This window comes from Lissotriton vulgaris, chromosome 1_1 (genome assembly GCF_964263255.1).
Source record: "Lissotriton vulgaris chromosome 1_1, aLisVul1.2, whole genome shotgun sequence".
NCBI lineage: Eukaryota > Metazoa > Chordata > Amphibia > Caudata > Salamandridae > Lissotriton > Lissotriton vulgaris.
The window spans coordinates 1,558,181,440-1,558,206,948 of NC_141685.1; the positions used below are offsets into that span (position 1 = coordinate 1,558,181,440).

The 25,509-nt window shown below is 44.7% G+C and overlaps 1 protein-coding gene across 1 annotated transcript in view; it reads left to right on the forward strand.

The window, feature by feature from the left end:
- The window catches only part of LOC147750804 (sodium-coupled monocarboxylate transporter 1-like), a 366,759-nt gene extending 341,898 nt beyond the window's left edge, over positions 1-24,861 (forward strand). Inside the window, exon 15 of the mRNA XM_086936978.1 lies at positions 24,368-24,861. Coding sequence (XP_086793104.1) covers positions 24,368-24,565 — 198 coding nt within the window. The 3' untranslated portion in view covers positions 24,566-24,861. The remainder of the gene's footprint in view (positions 1-24,367) is intronic.
- Positions 24,862-25,509: the final 648 nt, after the last annotated feature.

The window sequence follows — 25,509 nt, forward strand, 5'->3', positions numbered from 1 at the left end:
CCACTGTCATCTTGGGACATGTGACCAGATTCCCAACATGCGACCAGGCATCGGGACACATGCAATGGGTCACATCTAGTTGTGGCATCAGGTACCTTTTCACTCGTCCATGAACACAAGTGCAGCAGCGTAGGCCACATCTCCAATGAGCGATCGTTGTCCACCACATCTGACATGTCGTCGACGTAATCCATCAGCTGACCCAGACAGATGTGCTGACTCCAACCCCTGGACCCAATGTGCACGAAAGCCCAATCAGGTAGTGGCTCGATGTGCTCACTGCACACGAGGACTAGGGCAATCTCCCCGGTCCAGTTTCCAGCCTGCACGCCAAACAACCATGCATGCGATAAACGGGCATCACAGTGACACTCCTGGTCGTGGGCCAACAGGTGGCGTACACACACCTCGAAATCCAGGTCAACTACTGTTACGTTGGAGAGGCAGACATCCATGGACCACTCGAATATGCATGAGCGACAATGCAATACAGGCTGAACGCAGGTGACGTCCGCAAGGTGGAAGCTAGGCTTAACTGATCTGCAGCACTGCCAATGGCAGTGCCCCAGCACTTGCAGCAGACGTGCACGGTACATGTCCACAAGACTGGAGTCGAGCATGTGTCCAGGATGGTCTGCCATTGTGTCAGTGACTCTGCTTGAAGTGTCACTGTCTTGCCCTGAGCCAGTCCTGTGGATGAAATGGCACAGCTCGGTGCAATGAGCAGTGCCTGTGTGCAACGGGTGCAGGCCTGGTGTGGGAGTACGTGTGAAGGTCATTTCACGCACTCTAACTACGACCACGTACTTCTGTGTGGGATGTGTACACGTTGGTCTCAAGTTGGGCAGTGCGAAGTGTGAAAGTCGCAAGCAAATGCTATTGTATCTGTCAGGGGGTGCTGGCTAAATGCAAGTTCCTGCTCGGCGCTGCAGATGTGCTACTGCATGATAGTTCAGACAAAGGACCTTTCATCCCTACAGTAACTTCCCCATCTGCATGCATACAGGAGATGTACAGAGGCCCGTCGTGGGTGTGGTGGGATGTCTGCGACCCTGGGTATCATGAATGATATGCCCAGCATGTTGCACATAAGCGGCCTCACTGTGTGTTACATTGCCACACAGTTGCTCCTCCCTCCCATGAGCCCCCACACTTGTGTGCGCTGCTTGGTTGCATCACGTGCACTCCTAAGGCACACCATTGTGTAATGCCTGTCCGCTCATGTCCTGGTACAGATATGGTGGTCCTAGACACAAATTTCACGCACAATGTTTGATATTATTCCAAACTAATTTTCTCAATTCTTATTCCATGTGCGAGCTCAATCCTGTATTGAAGAATTTGGAAACAAAAAGAAAGAAACATACAATAGCCCAAAAACAGGTGTTCAGTCAGCACACAAAAGAGATATTCAATTGTTTTAAAAGTAGAGGAGAGAAGACTCTACTGTTTATTTTCAATAAAATTCCTCCTCAACATTACTATACAAAAAGTAAAAATATACCAATATTTCAATTAAAAAAAGGGGGTTACCAAGAAAAAGTAAAGTGCATAGTGTGAGAGGTTTTGTGCTCGTGTGAAAGAAAGAAAGGACCTAGAGGCCAAGGGATATCGAGTTTCACAATTGTCTTTGAGTCCAAGGCTGAGATAGTCCTTGGTTTTGTTCAACAAGAGCCTGCCCTCAATGGTTTGTGCAAAAAAATGTTGATCTTTTTGTCTTTGCGGCGGTCAAATCGCTCGGAGCTTCGTATCTTCAGATGGGGTGAGTGGGTAGGGGCATAGGAGATGCAGGCTCAATGCAGGGGAGATTGTCGACGTTTCGACCCAAGGATACGAAGGGCAGTTTATATCCTCATGGACGGGTCTTCATCAGGACGGGAGGTGAAGGGAAGGGCTAAGTTACATTATAGTCATGTAACCCCAGTAGTGTGGGCTGACACCTGTAACAAAAATTTTTTGAAGGGCTAGTATTGAAAACCTACAACATGAAGGTTTTTGACTAAGAAACAGTACTCCAAAGGCACTCACCCTTTAATGGTGTGCCATTAGGTGAAAGGATCAATTCGATTTATGAAAGCAGTTCAGACGTGCTCTCGAGTACTGGAGAGAAAATGAAAACACATAGCCATCAATGCTGTGCTTTCCTCTAGTACAATTGGACATGAAATACAAGGACTAGACTGAGACAATACTACACACAATGACATAAAAAAGCGTTTGGAGACGCTGTGTTGGGCGAAGGATGGTGATTGATAATTCGGTCGAAGGATATACACGCTTTGTCTGGGTCAGGGTCTCGGCCTTTCATCCAGAACCCCTTTGATCAAACAAAGGGTGTTCAACAGCCAATCGAATGACATCCAATTCTCCCTCGACTTTGGTGACAATAAGATCAATTTTTTGGACATCAGTATAGTCGAAGATGAGGGACACCTACGCACCACACTCTATAGAAAACCCAGCGAAAGGAACACTTTGCTTCGCTACTCAAGTCATCATCCTCGCAACCTTAGGGATAACCTACCGTATGGGCAATTTCTGAGGTTGCGTAGGAATTGTAGCCTGAAGGTGGATTTCTTCAATGAATCATCATTATTGATTGAGCGCCTGGCAGACAGGGGCTATCCACGAAGGCTGCTAAAAAAGGCCAGAAAAAAAGCATGGTTTTGCCACAGGGAAGTCCTTCTGGAACCTAGATCAAGAGAGAAAGATACCAACAATAGAATGACCTGTGTAACCACCTTTAACACTAGGAGTAGTGACATCAAGAGAATCATAAACGGTCACTGGCACCTAGTTGCAGACGAGATAGGGATCCCGGAACCTCCGATGCATGCATTTAGGAAAGGGAAAAGCGTGAGGGACCATTTAGTCCGATCCCTGCTTCTCGGCAAACCCAGCAACACGCAAACAACACTTTGGAATACTCCACCTGTGATCGGCCACTACAAATGTGGCTCGTGTAAAGCATGCCCCATGACCCTGGAAATAAAACAGTGTACGCATAACAACTACACCCACACTATGCGCCAACAAACCAACTGTAACACAGCAGGTGTTATTTATGCGATCAAATGCCCGTGTGGTTTCCTATATGTTGGCCAGACTATACAGAAGGTTAAAGCTCGCATTCTGCAGCATGTAAGCAGAATACGCTGTAAAGTGCAGGGCGCCCCCCTGGTGGAACACTTTCTGGCTTTCGGTCACCCACCAGAAAGCATCCGTTGGTGGGTACTGGAGAAAGTCCAGGTGAATGTAAGGGGCGGGAATTTTGCGAATACCCTTAGCCTCCGAGAATGTAAATGGGTGCACATATTTGACACAGTCAACCGGGGTCTGAATGAATATGAGGAAACAACAAGGCAAATGGCTATTCTGTATAATGGTTGATGTAATCGTGCTGGTTTAATTTCTATCCGCTTGCAGTCATTGGAGACTATATGTCAGCATGTGACCATCGTGTATATAATTATTTCTGTATCATGTAATTATGTACTGTATGACACATATCATGTAAATTTCTTCTACATATATCTGTCTTCTATTGTTTACTATGTTAAAACGCCTTGAGTCTGTCTTCTCTCCAACCCACGTATGTTGCTAGGCAACAGCCCTGACTATAACGTGACTTTGAGTGGCGTGCACGTTCACGTCACGTCTGCTACTTAATTTGGCGCCGACTGGGCATCTCCCAGCAGTCGTCAAGAGACAGAGCCCCACTGATAGGCCACGCAGTTCTACTGAGGAGGTATGTTATAGCAATGGGCATACTTGAGCTCATCTTCCCCTCTTTGGATTGTTGATCCCTTTAGCTAACTATACATTCTTGCCCACAGACAAAGCGTGTATATCCTTCGACCGAATTATCAATCACCATCCTTCGCCCAACACAGCGAGGGTGAGTGTAATTAGCGTCTCCAAACGCTTTTTTATGTCATTGTGTGTAGTATTGTCTCAGTCTAGTCCTTGTATTTCATGTCCAATTGTACTTGAGGAAAGCACAGCATTGATGGCTATGTGTTTTCATTTTCTCTCCAGTACTCGAGAGCACGTCTGAACGGCTTTCATAAATCGAATTGATCCTTTCACCTAATGGCACACCATTAAAGGGTCAGTGCCTTTGGAGTACTGTTTCTTAGTCAAAAGCCTTCATGTTGTAGGTTTTCAATACTTAGCCCTTCAAAAAATTTTTGTTACAGGTGTCAGCCCACACTACTGGGGTTACATGACTATAATGTAACTTAGCCCTTCCCTTCACCTCCCGTCCTGATGAAGACCCGTCCATGAGGATATAAACTGCCCTTCGTATCCTTGGGTCGAAACGCCGACAATCTCCCCTGCATTGAGCCTGCATCTCCTATGCCCCTACCCACTCACCCCATCTGAAGATACGAAGCTCCGAGCGATTTGACCGCCGCAAAGACAAAAAGATCAACATTTCTTTGCACAAACCATTGAGGGCAGGCTCTTGTTGAACAAAACCAAGGACTATCTCAGCCTTGGACTCAAAGACAATTGTGAAACTCGATATCCCTTGGCCTCTAGGTCCTTTCTTTCTTTCACACGAGCACAAAACCTCTCACACTATGCACTTTACTTTTTCTTGGTAACCCCCTTTTTTGAATTGAAATATTGGTATATTTTTACTTTTTGTATAGTAATGTTGAGGAGGAATTTTATTGAAAATAAACAGTAGAGTCTTCTCTCCTCTACTTTTAAAACAATTGAATATCTCTTTTGTGTGCTGACTGAACACCTGTTTTTGGGCTATTGTATGTTTCTTTCTTTTTGTTTCCAAATTCTTCAATACAGGATTGAGCTCGCACATGGAATAAGAATTGAGAAAATTTGTTTGGAATAATATCAAACATTGTGTGTGAAATTTGTGTCTAGGACCACCATATCTGTACCATTGAATACCCAGGCCCTAGGACTTGTTTTGGGTTACCCAGTATGTAATAATGTCCGCTCATGTCCAGCGGCATGCCCACAACACCATGACGTTGGCATTTGAAGGTGTGCGGCCACGTGAGTGTAGGCTCATAGTCCGGACAGGGCGGACACAGGCTTACAGCCCATGGCTGACTGTGATTGTGCTGCAAATGAGGCCAGGCAACTGACTCATGCATCCTCAGAACTGATACACATAACACTTGGCATGCATGTGCCAAGACCCTAAGCGGTCTTGTGCTCCTACAAGTCCCCGTACGTGCGGGCCGCCCTCTTGGTGCATGCTACATTGCAACCTTCGACTACTGTGGCCCTGGTGGCGACTACACCTCAACACAAAGACACACTTACCGCACTTCCTGCCCAAGGCCAGGTCCGAGCCACGCCCTGCTCCTCCTGCCGAATCAAAACACCCCTGTGCTGACCCGACATACGCTGGACCAGCACACGCCGCTAGTGCATGCAGTGGGTTGCGTGCAAAGCTACATGTCCCGGGTCACTGCCAATGCTGAGATGACATGGTAATGTCCACAGAAGACAGCACACTGTGATGTTGTCGGGCCCATGCCCATCATGCTGACACAATGAACTCACGGACACACTTGCTCAGATGGTGTGAATGACTATGGGCATGTGCGCAAGGCCACATTTATTAGCAGGCACACATACCGAGTGACACCTGTGTTGGATGTGTGTGCAAATTGGCAACAGTGTATATCACACAACCATTCAACCATAAAGGCTCCATGACTTGTGCTGCACAGAGTTAGTGGCCCCGGATGCACAGCGTCCTGCACGAGCCCACCGCCACGGGCCGCTGACTTGCGGGGCACTGAGGCAGGGTCACGAGTGCAGAGCAGGTTTCCGTAGATGACAAAGGGGCTTGTCGCGGGGTGTATTGGTGGACAGTGGAAGGTGTACCCCCAGGGCATGATGCAGAGGGCAGGACCATGCTGAAACAATCACTATGGTGGAGATGAATGGAACAGACACATGTCAGACACCAAGTTCGGTCCATCCAGATGAAGATGCAGAACACTACCAGGCCATGGACTCAGACGCCACCAAGGTCCAACCAGATAGTGCCCATGACTCATTGCACACAGAGTTAGTGGCACCAGTGCTGTTACGGGATGCCACCTGCAATGAGGCGTGTCCAATGGTGTGGGGTCTTCCACATCTTACCCAAGACACAGTTCCACATGTGTGACCAATAGCCTGCAGTGTAGGCCTGAGGCAGCGGTCAGCAAGGGCCATTCAACGAGTGTTGCTGGCTTAGGTTGGATGGCCCCACCGGCTGCGTAGTTCAGGTTCAGTGGCACCATGGGACGCGGACTTGCGGTGAACAGGGTTGATGGCACCAGGTCAGTTTTTGATAGTGTTTGATCACCTCTGTGACTCTTTCGTCCGGACTGAGCTGCATCTTCCTCTTACTCTTCTTCGTGCAATCACTGAGTGCTGGATGTGGGACCTACTGGTCCACAGGGTAGGCCTGAGCCCTCATCCATGTGTCGCTGGCCTGTGTTGAACAGGGTTAGTGGCACCACGTGTCGCCGGCTTTCGTCGAACAGGGTTAGTGGCACCACATGTTGCGGGCCTGCGATATGGAATTATGCCTCACTGATCAAAGGGAGTCTGGTGCTGTGGCCGCTGCCACAGACTTGGGGTCACTGCCATTCAGGACTCAGGACACAGTTCCACATGTGGGACCTACTGGGCCAAAGAGGACACCGGTGTAGTATGGGAAACATCCTCTACATCGCGGTGATTACACTGCGATGCATTTAGAACGCTGGCATTACATCGCAAGCGTTACATCAAATTCCACTGGAGGGTGCTATAACCTAAGGAATAGTAAGATTTACTATTCCAACAGCTTCCCTACTGTACATAGACTGGTGTTGGAATATTAAATCCTACTACTCCTAAGTCCAGCGCCCTCCAGCGCCCTCCAGCGCAAGTCATTGTAACGACTTGCGTTGTAAAAACTGTGATGTTACATACAGCTATCATTTTGATTGCGTTGTAAAATCACATAATCGTGTAGTATGTCAATGAGAAAGGAGTAATGTGGGCAAGCGTCGGGGGGACCAGCAATGGTACACAGAGGCTGCAGAGGTTGCGGTTGTAGTGCTTGGGGCTTGCTCCGGCACGTGGTGGGCCCTCTTTGACACACGCCTGTGTAGGCAGGTGATCGGAGCATTGTTGGTGCGCTGGGGCAGGCATGACCGGTCTGGGGACCAGCGGCCCGGGGTGCAGCAGGAGCACAGAGACGCAGGCCCCACCGCGCTCAGAGCAGGACTCATGGTGGGCTGACAGGCGCCTCCCTGGCAGACGCTTTGTCCATTCCGAATGAGAACCATGACCAGTGCAACAGGCTTTTTGTTCACACCTCTAGCCAGGCCTGGCGTACGCAGGTCCAACCCACTATGCACACGCATGCAGGGGGAGACGTAACATGCAACACATATCCGCGTTCTGCCCCACAGCCTGTGGGGACATGGTAGCGTCCACTGGCCACTACACTCCATGCACCAACCGTCGATTTCCACATGAACATTTCCGTGGTTTGCACTCTGTGGTCTGTCCGGCACCTCCACGCCACACCTGGAATTTGGTAGGTTCACATTCCTTAGTCACTTGCCTCTCTCGCACATGCCTGCTCCATGCCTCTCCTCACATCCTGCTATTGTGTGTCTGTGGTGCCATGCCGTGGATGGGTTGTGGGCATGGCAAGGCCGGATTCCCAATGGAGTGGTTTTGTCGTGACTGGTCGGTTGGCATGTTGTGTGTCATGTTAGATGTAGTTGAGCTGCGTGGCCATTGGCAGTGTCGTGAATTGCATGACTGTGGGCTGGAGGTGTGTGGTGTGTTTATTTTGGACTGACCAACGGGCAATGCATTTCCATGTGTGCCATCCTGGGAGCGCTGGGTGATGCAGGGCTGTCGGGAGATGTGAGTATCATGCACTCTGCCTGGAGAGTTGGCCACAACATTGTTGAGGATTCCCGGGTGGTCCACTCTTGCCAGCACATTCATGGTATCCGTGTGCTTTTTGTTGTGGTAGTTGTGTGCAGTGTGGGCAGGGGGCATGAGGGGTACATGTGTGCAGTTGATTGTCCCTGGCACGTGAGCGAATCCAGCTATGGCGTAGGGGCCTTGCTTGGTCTCCAGCGGCTCCTGCGCAGTGTGGGTGACGTGGGTGTGCTGGGGTACCAGGCTGATGTTGGCATCCAGGACAGGTGTGATGACCTTGGATGGGGCTGGCTGTGTAACTCCTCAGACTCTGGCATTTGTGGGTTGATCAGTACCAGAGGCCGGCATGTGCTGCGAGGCAGGCAGCTTTGTCTGCGGAGGGATGTTGGTTGTCCGCTGGTTTGGGACCGTCAGCAGGTGGGGGATGTGGCTCTTGGGCCTGTAGTGGGCACTGTCCTCCTTTGGCGTTGGGTCTGGGTGGCAGGTGTGTTTCAGATGGGTCCGCTGTCTTTGTGTACGCTGCCTCTGTGGTGTTCCGGGGTGGGGGGCGGGACGGGTCCGGAGGTGGTAGTGGGCCTGGGGTGGTTGCGGTGGGTGTTGTGGCCCTCATGGGTATCCGTGTTGCATGATCATTGTCTCCATGGCATCTGTGGGTCTTCTGGTGTGGCTCTTGGCTTGGCTCCCTTTTATGTTGCTGGTAGTCGTCCTGCTTAACACCAGCAAAAGGCAGGTGTTTGTTCCCTGCTGCTACCGCGGCTAATCGCCTGTTTTTGTTTCGCATCGCGGATCTGGCAGTTCGTTGTGAAAGTGGTGTTGTGGTTTTTTGTGTGTTTTTGCACGGGAACGCTTACTCTGTATCTCATTATGGTTAGTTGGTGGTGTCCACCGTGGAGATAAATTTTGGGGCAGTAATCGCGGGAATACTGGTGATGTCTGCAGTTTGCACCAGCTTGTGAATGGGGTGTTAAATCTATCTCCACTTTGTATGCGTTAAGGTGGAGATAAATCGGAGATAAGTCCTTGTGAATATCCCCCATAGTGAATATCCAAAATGTATAGGATGTAATGCTGGCATTGAATCATGTACCAGTTTCCCTAGTTCCCAAGTCGGCAGATGGAGACAGGAGTAATGTGCGACATGGTTTCACTCAAAAGCAAGCAAGCCAATGAGCCAAAGTACTTAAGCAAATGTGCGCATGGCGTGAGAGTTAATGGTCCAAATATTGTAATAAATGTCTCGTAAAATGAAAGAAATGGAGAGGGAAGTGATGTGTGACACGGTTTCAAGGCAAATAAGCAAGTTATGAAAGGTTAAAGGAAAAATAAGTATGAAGCATATCGGAGAATGAAAGAAATGGAGACTGCAGTGATGTGCGACACAGTTTTACTCGAAAATTAGCAAGCCGTGAAAGTTAGAGGCCAAAAGAAGTTAAAAGCCAAACAAAAATGAAACTGCTTGGATAATCAAAGATATGGCGAAAGCAGTGCTGCCAGGAAAAGTAAACAAAATGTGCGATACTGTTTAATGCAGCCAGATAAAGTGAAGCCAAAAATAAAGTTCAGCACAAAAGCACATTAAGACAGTACTTCATCGGCAGGTAACTGATAAGAGCCCCTTTAAAGATATATTGAATACGAGAGATTTCACAAACACAGCGCTGTGTAGGTGAATCCCAGAAAGAAAAAAGGCCTGGGTGACAGCTTTTGAAAAGGTACCTGACTAGGAGGAGTGGAGGACCAGCAGGAGGACCTGGATCACCAGCAGCTCCAGAAAGAGTACAGCCCCATACAACTAGGATCAGGGAGAAAAGCATGGGCTTTGCCAAGAGGACAAAAACCAGGGGGATCACGAAGTCAGAAGGACTGGAGCAATAATGTCTCCGAGAACAAAAGAGACTAAGAAGACGGGAATCAGGAAGGCAAGGACAAGGGAAGCAGTGTGTGAAGGACCAGGAGGACCAGTGTCAAGAGAACAGGACAATAAGTACCAGAAGAAACAGGACTAAAGGGACCAGGACCATCACTGGATGGCCAGTGAGAGGAGTTTTAGGATAAGAAGGGCTAGTAGGAGCAATAGGAGCAGGGACTAGGTCTGGGAAGTAAAGTGGCAGGAAAATGGCTGGGGGCAAGGGAACCAAGGACAGGAACAAGACCAGGAGGAGAACCAAGATCAAATGAACAATGGACAGGAAGACCAGGCCAGGAGATATAGGAAAAGGAAGGTCTGAGGGCCAGGAGCAACACCATGATCTGGAGGTGGTTCAAGAGTAAAAGAACAAGGGCCAAGAAGAACAGAATGCCCATGGCCTGGAAGATCAGAACTAGGAAGACCTGTACTAAGAGGATCGCTTCAGGACCCAACCAGAGGAGGAAAAAACCAGGAGAATGAAGGCCAAGAGGCAGAGGAATAGAGCAAAAAGGAGGGAAGGGATGACCAGCAAGAGGACCAAAAGGAGGAGGTAGTAGACCAGAAGGCAGAACATGAAGATGAGGAGCAGGACCAGGGCTACAGGAGCAGAGTCAAGAAGATGATTCAGTAATATGAGGAGCGCAAGGATAAGGATGGCCAAGACCCAGAAAAGGCACAGGATGAGGAGGAGCACCAGGAGCAAAAGAAGGACGAGGAGGACTAAGAATAGGGGGAAGAGGCGGATGACAGAATCAGAAAGGAGCAGAATGATCAAGATGACAGCACTTGCCGGTATGAATAAAGAGCACTGGCATGCATCAGAAAAAAAACTAGATTCTGACATTGTACCAGAAAGTTGTCAAATGTTATAGATTGCCAGTGACATTTCTCTCTTGCTCTCCAATCTTCTCCACCCCGCCATCACCCTACCACACCCCATACCCAGGAAGGGTCTGGAAAATTGTTCATGTCAGCAGGCTGTCCATGATGGCTGCTGGTCTGATGGTGACTTATCATCCGACTAGATCAAAATTCATTGGCCCAGAGGTACATAGCAGGAAGAAATGGCAGAGAGCCAGAATTATATTAGAAAAACTTTGGTAACTGACTTACGCATAAGTGCGTAATGCATGTTGCAGCTGTTTTTGTTTATAACCATATTCTATTGATTTTATTGCAAGAGAGAAACAGTACAAAAATCAAGTGTACATCACATACACATTAGAAATCCAGTCAGCTGAAAGCTGTTTTAAGAGAGTTCTAGACTACTACATTCCAAAAAGGGGAGATTTGTGTTACTTTTCTCACTATGTGAGTATAACTGTTCTTCTCACTATAAGTTTCACTCAAGGTGTCACACATGTGCATTGAAATGCCACACATAAGTGCACTGAAACATGGAAATGTCATAAGTAAAATGAAACCTTGGCAACTATACTCAGTACACTGACTGGGTTTGGGACCAGATACCATAGTGCATGCAGTCATGCAACGCTCACTGTGCACGGGTGATGGGCTCCTGTCCTGACTGGGTACCAGGGGAGGGCCCCCTCCATGTACTTTGCAGTAATCCCCTCATGTTTTGGTACACCACTCGGTGAGCATCAGTCTTGGTGACTTAGTTGAGGCCCCTGTAGACCATGCAGAAAAGGAGTTCTGGACTATCCCCAATATCAATATCATGGGTACACAGGTGTGTAAGTCCAGGAGGGAGGGAAAATAGTGAGGCAACCTGTCCCAACTTCTGGTGACAGTACCCTACTGTTCTGGGCCAGAGTAAGGCAGAGGTGGCCACTGGCCCATCTTTCTCTTTAGATGATAGGACATTAAGGAGAGGTTCTCTCTCCTTCTCCTTTCCATCATTGAGCTTCCTGAATAAAATTTTTGCAAAAATAATGAAAAAAGAAAAAAAAAATTGACAAAAGGCTGGCAGTCAATGCAAAACTTACTGGCTTTGACAATACTTGTTCTTTCTTTGTCTACCGAGTAAATGAGTTACTGATAGCACCCTTGCGGACATATAGTAATGAACTATTCCTGCAGATATTCTCCTGTTAAAGGTTGAAATTAAGAACAGAGAACAGCACTGTGCAAATCCTTGCCTTCTGGAATCTAGTCATTAGAATGAAACCTTGTAGATGTTTTCAGAAAGTTCCCTTATGTCCCTCCCATCTAAAGCGCCACTGGTTTTTGATAACAAGCTCTGGCAGAGCAAATGCGTATGGGTTTTTTCATTCTAAGGCATGCAGTGTGATCGCATTAGAGCAAGACACATCTGAGATTTCCAGCAGCAGCCAGAGAGGGCTGTAGTTGTAAATCATCCCCACATGCACTCCAGTGCAATCACTCTAGTGAAGGCAAATGGATCCAACCAAACAGCCAGTACCAGTAGGTGACTCCAATGGCCTCGAAGAAAGCCTATGATTTGAAGGGGCAGACCCAAAGACAATTTTAAGTATACTGTTCGCAATATAGTCTGTTTGACGGCTGTGCTGGCAAACCCAGACCTAAACATTCACTTTGTTTAATTAAATGTCCTAAAACACAAAGGGACAGATTAACTGAAAATGTGTTGAATAGTTTGTTCCTCAAAGAGTCATGTACTTTGTGAACAGACAAGGTTTAATGATACATTAGAAAAAAATGTGTATGCTCAGAAAACTGAGCTTTTTCCAAAGAGAGACTCAGGCCTATGGAACGCTGCACAAATTCGGATTTTTTGGTTGATGATAATGCAAACTTTGCCATCCGGCTGATTTCCATCTGCTTAGCTGGTAGCTCTAAGTCAGTGAATTTTTAAGTCCACTTTGTAAATTCTCTATCACACCTACACAGTTGGTGTAATTAAATAATAACCAGTCCACCGTTGATAAGAAAATACTGTTCCCATAACAAAAGGTTGCAGGAAGGATGGACAGCTCTTAAGGTCAAGCAGCCATGCTTGCTCTTCCCTCTGCAACAAAGAAGTAGATCAAGTAAAATGGATAACAGGTGATTTTTATTGACCTTGGGGTTTTCTCTCTGCAAATGATGGGCGTTTCTAAAACGTTGAAGCCTGAAATAATACATTTATTTAGTTAAATTGATGTGATTTATTTCTCGTAGACTGCGTGTTTCGTGCTAAAATCGTCCATAGTTTTTATGAACCCATTATGCATTTCTTTACTTTGATGAGTACCGGGCCATGTCAAATACCTGTTGTGTGTAGTCCTTTCCCTGGTCTCTTCCTAAATTCCTTTAACTAGGGTACACTTTATTGAGTCAGCAGTCAAAATTATTGTCAGCAGGTATATTACTTTGCACTTGTGCTGAGGGCCCCTTCCTCTTTAGATACATGCCTTAGACCCCTTTGGTTTTAAACAAAATTGTGTATCAAGTGGTTAGGCATATGTGCTCCTGGTACAGTGCTTAATTTGACCCGTTCATTGCCGGCACTTAATTGTTAGTGCTAGCACTTATGACAGTCTACCACGTTAGTGCTGTCTGTTTAATTAAGAAATGAGCACACAGTTATTTATTAATTCAATATACGTTAAAAATTAGTATTACCTGCCGCCCGAGCCATTCTTATAGCTTTGAGAATCTGGAATAGTCTGAATTGTCACACTTGTGGGAGTGTGATTGTTAGTAGTTGTGTTGGTGCTGTCTTTGGCAGCGCTTATAGGGGCAGAGGGTGGTGCCATCTGCAGTGGCCTCCTAACGAGAGTCCTGGCACTTACTTTTTTTAAATAAATTAAGCCCGGCCCTGGTTGCTCCACTTTCTGGTTTTCAAGGTTTGTTCTCTTCCTCCAGGCACTGCCAGAGGTCAGGATCAAAACATCATTCCTTAAATGATCCACACCAGGCCTTCTTTGATACCTTTGTTTGTCTCTTCTGCAATCACTTATTTTTAATCTGATGCTCTTGACCCCCTGTTTCTGTTTCCAAATAGTTGGTAGATGTGTTTTAATATCCAATATCGGGTTGTCTCGTGGTGGTCAAATCGGTCCAGATTACATTTCTGCAATCACCTCATTCAATAAATTTACATAAATAATGAATGTAACTCGTGTAGAGTCCTGAAAATCTGACTTGTTAAACAGCCCAGGGCAAGACCAGCCTATGCACAGGCTACTAATAGTACTGAGATGCCAATGTTTTGCACTCAGATCCATGCACTCTCAATGTCACCTGCCTTGGCGAGCTGCACCGTTACCTCGAGGGAAAGTTAAGTCACACTTCTTCCTAAGTAAGCGTTTTAACCTGTTTTGAACCTTCAGAAGCTCTGGTAAACTCGCTCCCCACTGCAGGTTTAAGTGCCAAAGCTTGCTGCTGGGACCCACCCGGAACTATATGTAGAAATGCGTAACGGTACATATAATTTGTTTTTCAAATTATTGAAAATGGCCCTACTTATAAAATGAGAGGTTTACATGAAGTATACCTCCACATACCTTATGTGTAGACACTTCATAACTTTATTTAAAGATAACTTCAATATATTATTTTAACAATTTCTACATACCTAGGACTATCTTCCTTCTAAGTTCATTGTACTTTTGTATTTAAATAGGCTTACAAGGACTTTTCATTAGTCAATTTACTCCCTTAAAACCCATTTTCGGTCTGTAAGTGGTTCTGCTATCACACTGGGATAAAGTAAACCCACTAGAGGAAGACAGCAGCATCAAAGTGAGACTGCCTTCTAAACCATTTTCCAGCATCTAATGGAACTTCTGTAGAGTGATCATTTCACTGCGAGAACCCACAGAACGTCTTTTCTTACCAGACCAAGTCACTGGACATGTGGTGATTGTACTTTAACAAGAATGCCTTCTGTATCGGTAATGACATTTCTACCACAACCTCGTTTTACACATGAACCGATTTTCTCAATTAGCATATTAATGATTTCACCTTAGTCATGAATGTGATGGGCAGTCTAATATCTCCAAACACCTGTAAAGTTCTCTTCATGAAGGTCTTCCATTGTTGAATATCATCAGATCCTAATTTATTTCTTTGAGGACAGGCTCCAGTACTGTAAGATATTTACTCTCTGTACTGATGAACATTTCTAGCTGCTATGGTCTTTCCATCCACATGCACTTCTCTTAAGGGCACTCACCTAAGCACACTTCTGAAGCATACTGTGAAACGGCACAGGGCACTTGTATCAAATAGCTCCACTGGTACGCATTTTTGGAGTTTCATAGCTTTATTTACTTATTTATTTGTAGTTATATTTAGCGTGAACAAGACCTACCAGGTTAACAGATTGCTTTACTCAAAACCAAGAGACATACAAATTCAACTTGATAAAAGTATACAATAGAGTGCATAATGAAGTTACATTTGAGAACAAAAATATGCTTTCCATCAGGGTGGCTAATAGTCTTGCAGTTATAATTAAACTAGAGGGCTAACCAACTCATAATAACTCTAAATGTAGGTTGAAAAGTTAATAGTGAGGGACATTATGGACTACAATCTTGTGCATGACATCTAAAAGAGGTCTCCTGTTAGTTCAAAGCCTTCTAATCATTGACCATTAATTGAAGGACGATAGCCACCTGCACTTATCTTGATGTGGCATTGAAAAATAATATCTTTCTTGAAAGTGTTATTTGATGTCTTGATAGTCATACGGATGCAATTCCATAGCTTGAGAGAACTCCCCAAAACGCGTGCTTCATTGTTATTGGGGGTTTTTCCAGAGGGGATTTCAGGGAGAAAGATTCTGCACTTTGGAGTTAATGGGTGCATCCTGAGATGGGTAATTTGTGGTTCATGTCGAATGCAGTACTGATATATAAAGCCCTGTGAATTATATAGACCAGATATGATACTTTTTGGTGTTCATTCCAAGCCATTATAGAGAGAGCAGGATTGGAGCGATGTGATGTGATCTTCTCAAGATGGAAAATAGTCAGAGTCGGCCTTTTCTCAGATACTGTCCACGGCAAAACCAACTTTGGCAGACCCTTTTTGTCCTCCTGGCTATCCTCTCCAGCTTGCTTCTCCTGGTCATCTCCATGAGGGCTTGTTTGTTCACATGTGGGGTCCTGGTTGGGTATCTCGGAGCACTGGCTGCCTGTAAGCACACATTTACCTCTCCTTCCCCTCACCTGAATCATCTATACCATGCCCGAGTGGTATACATCAGGGCCAAATTGAAGGCCAGTGGCCAGGTGAAGGGGTGAGATGACAGCAACAAGGAAGGATGGATGGGGAAAAGGGGAAACCGGGGGAAATAGGAACAAGAAAATGTATGGAGTGCCAGAAAAGAATCAACAGTCACAACCGGCCTAAATCAGATAAAATTATTAACCACATGGCTGCTGGGCGTTTTCCCCCCCAGTGCTGGAAAATGCCATTTTAGTGGCACTATGACGAGCTCAGCTCGTCATCAGCACACGACACCCGTGGGTGATGACGAGCTGAGCTCGTCATCAGCATCGAAAGGGTTAAAGTAGTACACTAGGTCAGATCTGTGCACACTGCTCTGAACCTAGACACTTTGGGCTTGAGCTCAGCTCGCCCACGCACAATGCGGCCCTTTTTAGTCCACATCATTGAGGGCTGCTTTCCAGGACCAGACCAGGCATACCAGAAATGTAGGAGTTGGCATAATCCAGCTTTGAAAAGACTGAACAACTGTTAAAAGTGCTCTATTGGGATAACTGAAAACTGAGGGCCATATGTATGAAAGGGTTATACATATTTTCTGTCAATTGAAAAATGTGTTTGTACATTTAGCCCTGAATTCCCTTGCATCATGCTGAAAATTGAGGACGGCCTCTGAATGTACTATGTTCTCAGGATGGCAGGACAGTTTTGTGTTGAATGAATGATAAATATGTAGACCAGAGTGGGGTGAGTGACCCAAAGAAGTCATACACTATCCAGTGATGACATGAGACCCAACCGTGAGGAAGGCTTAGCTGAGTGCTTCTTAAAATGTGTAGGAGGATTTTCTCACCTTCTGGAAACGATGATGTATCTTCTTAACATGGATGTTCCCTTTATCTGGTCAGCGGCCAAGAAGCTTTTATAAAAGGTAAACCAGAGATTTGCATTATACTAAAGAGGTCTAACAACACTAAGCATATCAACCATGAGCACAAGCAACAAAGTGCTGGTAGCAACCCCAACACGAGTGGTGAGGGACAGGGTAAACATAATCACCTTTGCCTTCAGAGCTTTGAAAGTGGGAAAATAGAATTATTCTGTGGTGGAAAGCAAATCCTTAGTTTGCTATTGGGACATTTACCATTTTAAAAATTGTGGTACGTATGAATCACAGTTAGTGTTTACTTTCAATACAAAAGGGGCGTAATGAACCATCCCAAAGATGGTTACTTTGGTTGAAATACAATATCAGCCTGGAATTACGAATCTTGAAGGGGACGGCCATTTATGTATACCTTTTGCTATCAGTGATGGTGAGGAATAGCTAATAAAGAGGTTGTTGTTGAAGTCACTGGTGAGAATGAGCGGAAAGCTATTGAGGACGGAGACCGCAATTCAAGGGTGTTAAATGAATGTGTCCTGATTGGTTGGCCTGAAAAAAACAACTGATGAACCACTGAGCCTTCAGCTGTGTTGGTGTGTGATAAATGAACTGAAACTAAGTAATACAGGCTCTCCAATCACAGATATAGGTACCCCATCACAGTGCTTAATTTGAGCCGGTGGTTCCAACACTTAATTGTCAATACCATTGCTAATGATAGTCTGCCACAAGGTGGCTCTGTCTGACTGATTTAGAGATGACCACAACAACAGTTATTTATTACTTCATTATACAATACAAAGGATTATTGCCTGCCGCCGAAGCCATTCTTATATCTTTGGGGCCCTGAAATAGTCCGAAATGTCACATTTGTAGGAGTGTGATGGTTAGTAGTTGTGCTGTTACTGTCATTGACAGCATATCAGGGGCAATGTTCGGTGCAAACTGAAGTGACCTCCTGGTGAAAGCGATGGCACAAATGTATTTTATAAATCAAGCACTGTGACATGAACCATTGAAAGACTAAACTGCTGATCTTGTTCATGAGAACCACCCGAGGAGGAATCTAAAAGGAGTCACACTTTTGATTGCCAGGGATGATTCTATTATTGAATAGAAAGTCAGATCAAGCATAATAAGTTTTGCTGCCAGTGATAAAGTCAAAGTGTTACATACAACCCCTATTGCTACCAGTAAGTGTGCCACATAAAGCCTATAGAAAGCTGACTCTTGATGAAAAAAGGGCCTGTAAGCAGTGTAAAAATTGTTTAGAATTGTTTCCTATTTAGGTCAAGCCTAGAGGCAACGTGCATGCGCTACGCTGCAAGGTATGCTGTAATCCCTCTTTGGGGTTAGATCCCACCCACCGCTTTCATTTGTTGTTTCATTTGTTCTTCTAAAATGCTTTTATTTTATTGGTGAAACGCTGGTCTATGTCCCTCCTTTGGGTGTGTTTTTTGACTTTGCCCTCTTACTTGTGCCCTTACTTTTTGATTTATATAATCGTTTGTTCAGTGCACTCTTTTTTAAATTGAGTGGTCCCATGACATTTCTTGATGCTTCTCTGACATGTACTTGTTAATGTGCGCATGTTGGTGTGACGGCTAGTTGGACGTCCATTGCCTGCACGCAAGCTCTTGCATAGGTTGTTCCCTCCACGCAAGACTTTTTACAATATACTACTTTTTTTCACCACTCTGTTATCCCTTTACTATATTTATTTTGCTGCTCTAAACTCCGTGCATACCGGCTACAGTTATACGGTGTGTTGCCTTTGCTCCCGCCCCCTCCTGTTGTCGGTGTTGCCTATGTTGCTGAAGGACAAGCGGAGGCAGTGGGGCCAGCAAAAGGCAACGGCAGGTCTTCTCTGTAAGATGGCGGCTTCCACAGTTTCCATGTCCGGCCTATAAACCAGTCCCCTCCAGTGCTCCCCTGTAGCACCCCCAGTGAAGAGCAGCCCCCAGTCTGAACCAGGTTCTGTATGTCCGCTACCTTTTTTGGCAACCTGACAATCTTTCGTTTTTCTTGTCTTATTTCTGTGTAATAGACTGTTAGCTTTTGTTCTAGTCTTCTTCCTGTGTCAAAAGACTGTTAGCTTCTGCGACGGACACTGCATGGCCTCCATTGGTTGGGCAGCAGTCTAGGAAGAGGAACATGTCTCATATTGGGGTGGGTCTGGCAGGAAACAGTGAGATGCCGGGCAAAAAGCAGAATCTGAGCAACAATTAGAATAGCCTTTCGTTCTTTAGTATCTAGGTATGTCTTTTGTGAATCTGTGTGTGTTTAAAACTGAGTGGGGTTTAATTCCCAACAATGGTAGCAAGTTTTTTTATTGAAGTAATCGTAGCACTAGCCTGTACATGCAAGATTTGTTCCATGGAAGCAAACTCGAAAAGGAGGCTAATGCCCTGCACAATTTATCAAGGCAGGAAATTGCGCCACCTAGGCTTTTACCCTTGCTTTCCTGTCACCAAGTAGGATCTTTAATTTAATTTTCTTTTTGGGTTAAGTAAACTGGTGGTTTAGTACCGAGCTGGACTTGACTGCTGGGAAGTTCACAAAGTCCATAGTAGGATTGGCCCTGTTCAGATGGGATGGTGTGATGGCACGTAAGAGAGTATGGCGGCACTCCTGCAATTCCTTATTCACTAAAGCCATCAGAAATTTGGCTCAGTAAAATGGATTCCTCCATGGAGGAGTGAGTGTGCAGCATCTCGGAGAAACCTGTGTGAGTCACTGCACCCCAATGAGAAGAATAACATAATTGTCTCCAGATAGTGACTGACTGGGATCACTGCACCCAGGCATGGAGGTTGGCCTTGACTGATGACTCAATCAGTGAGCAATGATATTTATGTCCCACCTCTGGCTGGTAACTGCTGTGTCTCATTGGAACACATTATCATGTATTTTGGGGAAAGGTGGACACTGTGTTTTAGAACACTTGTATCTCACCCTTGACAATGAATTACATGTGGTTTCCACCACTTTAAAATGGCATTTTCATATCAGAATAAATATTGAATCTAGGGCATTATGTTCTTTTGAACGTTCAGAAGGTGAGTTGTTCCATATAGTGCGTTGTGAAAGCCTTGCATTACATAATTCTGTAAAACCTTTTTGGGAATCCCAGTTTATGCTTTTAAGTGTTTTATCCGGTACATGTTGAATTTGTCTGTGTAAGCTTTGAATGGAGCAATGACTTTCACAGTGCTCCAAATTACCATACACACCTTTTTGTCAGTGAATACATTTTTATGCATCTTAACTGTAGACATGATCCAAATGTTTTTTTCTTACCTTAAGTGGTAAAACATTTGCAGAATTTCTAACATTCTAAGTCATCTAGACAGTGCTGCAGCTGCTTTTCTGTCCCAGCGGTAATTCCCACATTCTAAGGGCCCGATGTAGGCAATCTCGATTTACCTACTCTTAAATACCGAATCATACCGATTCGGTATTTAAGAGTAGGTAAATGGGATGTAGGTAATTTCTATTTTTAAATTACCGAATCCGTAAGATTCGGTAATTACCGAATCGGTATTTACCGATTCGGTAATTGCCATTCATTCCCATGGGCCTGTAGGCCCATAGGAATGAATGTCAATTACCGAATCGGTAAATACCGATTCGGTAATTGGGGGAAACATTGAAGGGCGGCAGGGTGTCACTTTGACACCCTGTTGCACCCCTCAATCGTGTATGGGTGCACATGTTGCAGACATACATGCCCTAAGGGCATGTATGTCTGCAACATGGCAGCGTTTGAAAAGCAAAACAAATGCTTTTTCAAGGCTTTTCATTATTTACCACCGACTTCTAGTTGGTGGTAAATAACGAATTCTGAAAGCCCTGTAGCACTGATTATAGTGCTACCTACATCGAAAAATACAAAATCGGTAATTTTACTGATTCGGTAATTTTACCGAATCGGTAAAATTACCGATTCAGTAAAATTACCGAATCTGTATTTTAGGTGGCCTTACATCTCATTTTCCAAATACCGGTCGGTAACGGCCGAAATTACCGAATTTCGGCCGTTACCGACCGGTATTTGCCTACCTACATCTGGCCCATAGTGCTTTACTCAGTGCTGCCATTGTGTCTCTGTTCCCAGGGACAATTCCTCATTCTTAGTCCCCTAGGCAGTGCTGCTAGCTGCTTCTCTGGTCCTGTTAGCAATTCCTCATTTTAGTCCTCTAGACAGAGCTGCTTCTCTGGTTCCATCAGTAACTCTCTCATTATGAATCCTCTAGGCAGTGCTGTGTCTCGGATCACAGTGGTAATTCCTCATTCTTAGTTCTCTAGTAAGTGCTGCAAGGTGCTTCTCTGGTCCCATCAGTAATTCTTCATTCTAAGTCCTCCAGACGGTGCTGCAGCTGCTTTTCTGGTCCCGGCGGCCAGTCCCACATTTTTAGAGCTATAGGCAGTGCTTCACTTGCTTCTTTGGCCCAGTCAGAAATTCTTCATTCTAAGTCCTCTAGACAGTCCTGCATCTGCTTCTGTAGTCCCAGTGGTCATTCCTCATTTTAAGTCCTCTAGGCAGTGCTGCAGCTGCCTCTCTCTTCCCATTGATATGTCCTCATTCTTAGTCCTCTAGTAAAAAAAATATAATTTACAACATCAATCTCTATAAGTTTCACAAATGCGAGACTGATTGCATTACAAATGCTTTAGGTCCCGCCTAGACAATAATGTCTTATTAGTTATACATAAGGTAACAAAAATGCTTATAACACGTTTTAGTTATAACTTTTCAACATGCTCCACAACACCCACGTGACTCTGCAACATAGCTTAAAAACATCGGCAAAGCCAATAGCTCTAGCTAAACACTTATAAGGTCCCAAAAGCAAGACCTATTGACTATGCCAATGCTTGTTTGACATATTACCACATATGAAGGCCGTTTACTTGAGTAGTAATAAAGACCACCACAAATCTGTTAGTACATTTCTGAAGTATGTCTTTACGGATGAAGGAATTCCTGCATTATCTATCACTGACAACAAAGTGTAACTAACATTATAATATATGAAAGTGTTGGTGCATGAATTATCTATAAAACATCTGAGGACTTTCCAGTCTTTCTCACAGTCAAATGGGCAGCTCCAAATGATAAATTGAATGCTTAAAGAGGACTTACAGTTGACAAGGGTGAACGGCGTTTCTGGACAGAAAGCACTCAATGAACTGTTATGGGTATATGGCACTATGCTCAACATTCCCTGCAAGGTAGGCAAAGAGGTATCAAGATCTCCCCAAACTGGTTAACTGGATATAAGTGGACAGCATTAGATAGGAAAAACATCTGAATTAGTGAATAGAAGAATCAAGAGAACTACAAAGTAAATCAAATGTGTAAAAAAGATGCAATGGAGATGGAAACCCATTTAAATGTAAAGGTAAAGAAGAATGTTGGAAACCTGGAGAATGTCGAAGCTTGGAGGATGGACGGGTTGTTTAAGGCTGCTCATTCTCCAAAGAACACTGAAGATGTTAGTCTGTGGGAAGAGTTTCCACACAAAACAGCCTGTCTGCAAAAGAACTCAGCATGCCACGTGGCTCCGAAGACTATGTGTCATCGCCATGATAACCTGTGTTCCGTTACTATTACCTCTTATTTTTGTATGGACACGGTTTGTGTATATTTTGTCACCCAATGAAGGTGATGTGCTACATCTACGTGGAGAAGTGTGGCTCAATGGTTAGAAGAGGCAGACCATGAAGCAGAGGTCAGACCCGGGACCAGGGTTCAATTCCCGACGCGGCAGGGTCTTGAGCCCAAAATGTCCACGGACTCGATAATTCTCGCTTCGGTGCCTGCTCAAATCACGGGTTCACACTCTGCAACTCTGGGCAATAGCTTGCTTAATCTCCACTATGGCCCCCTGCGGCGGGATGCCTAGCTATCACCTTGGGGGTGCCCAGTATGGGTTATCTCACAGGGAAAAACCAGGACGGGTTCCCAAAGCAATTGCTTAGAGACCGTTGGTGATAATGCGCTATATAAATATATAAAATTACTATTACATTATCTTAGCTGTTTCCCCCATTTTCCGTACGTGCTTATTTCTATTTCCAGCCCTTTTACACCTTTCGCTTCTGGAATTTGCCTTGCGGAGAGTATCCTATCAGCTGGAGCTGGAGATCACTGTGAGATAGATGCCTTCTGTAGTGCTGTTGCCTATTTTCTTATTAAGTCTTCTGTTACTTCAGGCACTTAGGGCCAGATGCACAAAAACGTGGAACTGTGATTTCCAAATTGTAGTTCTTATCAAATCGTAATTAGGAAATAGCAATTCCTAAAGTATGATACCTAGTGGGGTTGCAAATCAACCGACTTCATGAATTTTAATAAGGTAGGTAGGTCGCAATTTGCGATTCGTTAGGAATGATAACCATCACAAGGATGATTGCCTGCTGAGATCAGCAGATCATCATGTCTGTGATTGCTTTTAAATAAAGCAATCTTTCTCTTTAAAAAACACATGCAGCCTGTTTTTCTTAAATGGAAACAGGATACATTTAAAAAAAGAAAACAAAACTTTGAAGTTAATTTTTTTTTCAGAGTAGGCGGTGCTCTGTGGAACCACTTTCTGCTCTTTTAAAATATTTTTGTTTACATTGTCAAAGGTGAAGGGGTCTTTGGGGACCCCTTCCCATTTGCCAAGGAGTTTCCGCCTCCCCTTCCAAATACCAAGTCGCTAAGCCTGTGATTGCTTTTAAATAAAGCAATCTTTTTCTTTGAAAAACACATGCAACCTGTTTTTCTTAAAGGAAAACAGGATACATTTAAAAAAAGAAAACAAAACTTTGGAGTTTAATTTTTTTTCAGAATAGGCGGTGCTCTGTGGAACCACTTCCTGCTCGTTTAAAATATTTTTGTTTACATTCTCAAAGGCGAAGGGGTCTTTGGGGACCCCTTCCCATTTGCCAAGGAGTTTCCGCCTCCCCCTTCCAAATACCGAGTCGCTAAGCCAAATTGGGATATGGTAACAAGTTACCAAATCCCAATTTAGCATTTGTTCCCTACAAAATGTTTTTTTGGGTCGTAAATTGCCCTCGTATCAGGATGTTTGTGACCTGCAAAAATGTTTTGTACATCCGGCCTATTATACCTTCATTTTAAAACTTCTCATTTGTTTCTAAATCTTGGCATGTGTGGAATCTGAACAGTCTCTCTCTCCTAATTCTACCTTTCTAAAGTCTCTCCTTCACCCAAAGGGTTGGATACAACACAACCCTTGCTGGATCTGTGCTTCCTACTCTGACTGTTGGCGGTGGTCTCACCACCTACTTCCCAAAGAGCATGACTAAATGTAGGGTAAGCTTTCATAAAAGTACGCTTTTAAAAAACATACCTAAATACCACTTGCGCTGCTATAGCTTCGGTAAAACCGAATTGTAATGGTGTGAAACAAATAAATATATTGATTTATCAAGCTACTTTCGTGTTGTTTAGAGGGCGTGCTTGTAATTTCTTTTGTTAGGTTTTTTTCAATCACTGATTGACGTCTATGTTATTTCCTTTCTAGAAAGACAAAACTGAAGATTTAGATTTGTCGACATATTCAGATGACAAGCAGGAGGCTGGAAGTGAGAACAAAAGCTTTCAACATGATAACATGCAATTTCCAGAAAAAGGAAAGACATACAATGTTCATGATGATATACAAGTTCAGGATCACGTTATTCCTCCTTTCTCTGCAAATCCATGGGATAAAGCATCCTGACGTAGTGATGCGCCAAATCGCTGAAAAACCTATATAAATGTCTTATTTTATTTGAAATATATATGATCACACCAAGACACATATTTTGAAATATACCGTAAAATAAATGTTATTGCAAAATTGTTGACTTTATACACATCTCTCTATTTAATCTAGTAATTGTATTTTCTTTCTATTGATTAAACATGGAACAGGTGGATCCATGATGGCTACGAAAGTAAAAACACCGTGTTGCCCCTAAATCTCAAGAGAGGCATCAGTGAAGGAAGTCACAACAAATCTCGAAACCAGTGGCAGCTGGTGACTTTTCACTAACATAAGGAATGTACAGGGGTAGGGGAAGGACCCCTAGAAAAAATGTAAATGTTCCCTTTTCTTCTACAATGCAGTACAACCATTGCGTAGACACAAGTGCCAAGGAGGTTATCTCACAACTTTTCAGCTAACTCTAGGCGTTAGACTTCGCCTCATGCCCTACAGAGTCCCTACTAACATGGTTTATGTTGCACATTGGGCCCCAGCACCACACAATGTTAGCAATGCCTGCTGTGCTCAGCCACTCAAAGCTGTAGAGGCATACAGTTTACAAACACAGTGCCAGAGTCTCTCCTTCCTGTTGCATGCATTCGGTACCAAGGCACAGGCGTGTTGCGGGCACAGCGTTGTAACTGGCACTAGAGGAGACCATCATGTCAAACGCGAGGGACAGAAACGACTCACTATGTGGCTTCAAAAAATGCCATACTTAAAATGTTCTATGTTCTGTTATCCTCCTGACGCCACACTTCTCATGGGCACGGGCCCATGGGGACTCCTGGCTACAGGTCGGGCACAGCAAGACACCTGTCCAACCCAACATGTGCACTACACTTCACTTCAAGTTCATGGCCATGACGTCAAAGTCCTGCTGACGTGCCAATCAATACAAATTGGCCCCACCCTGA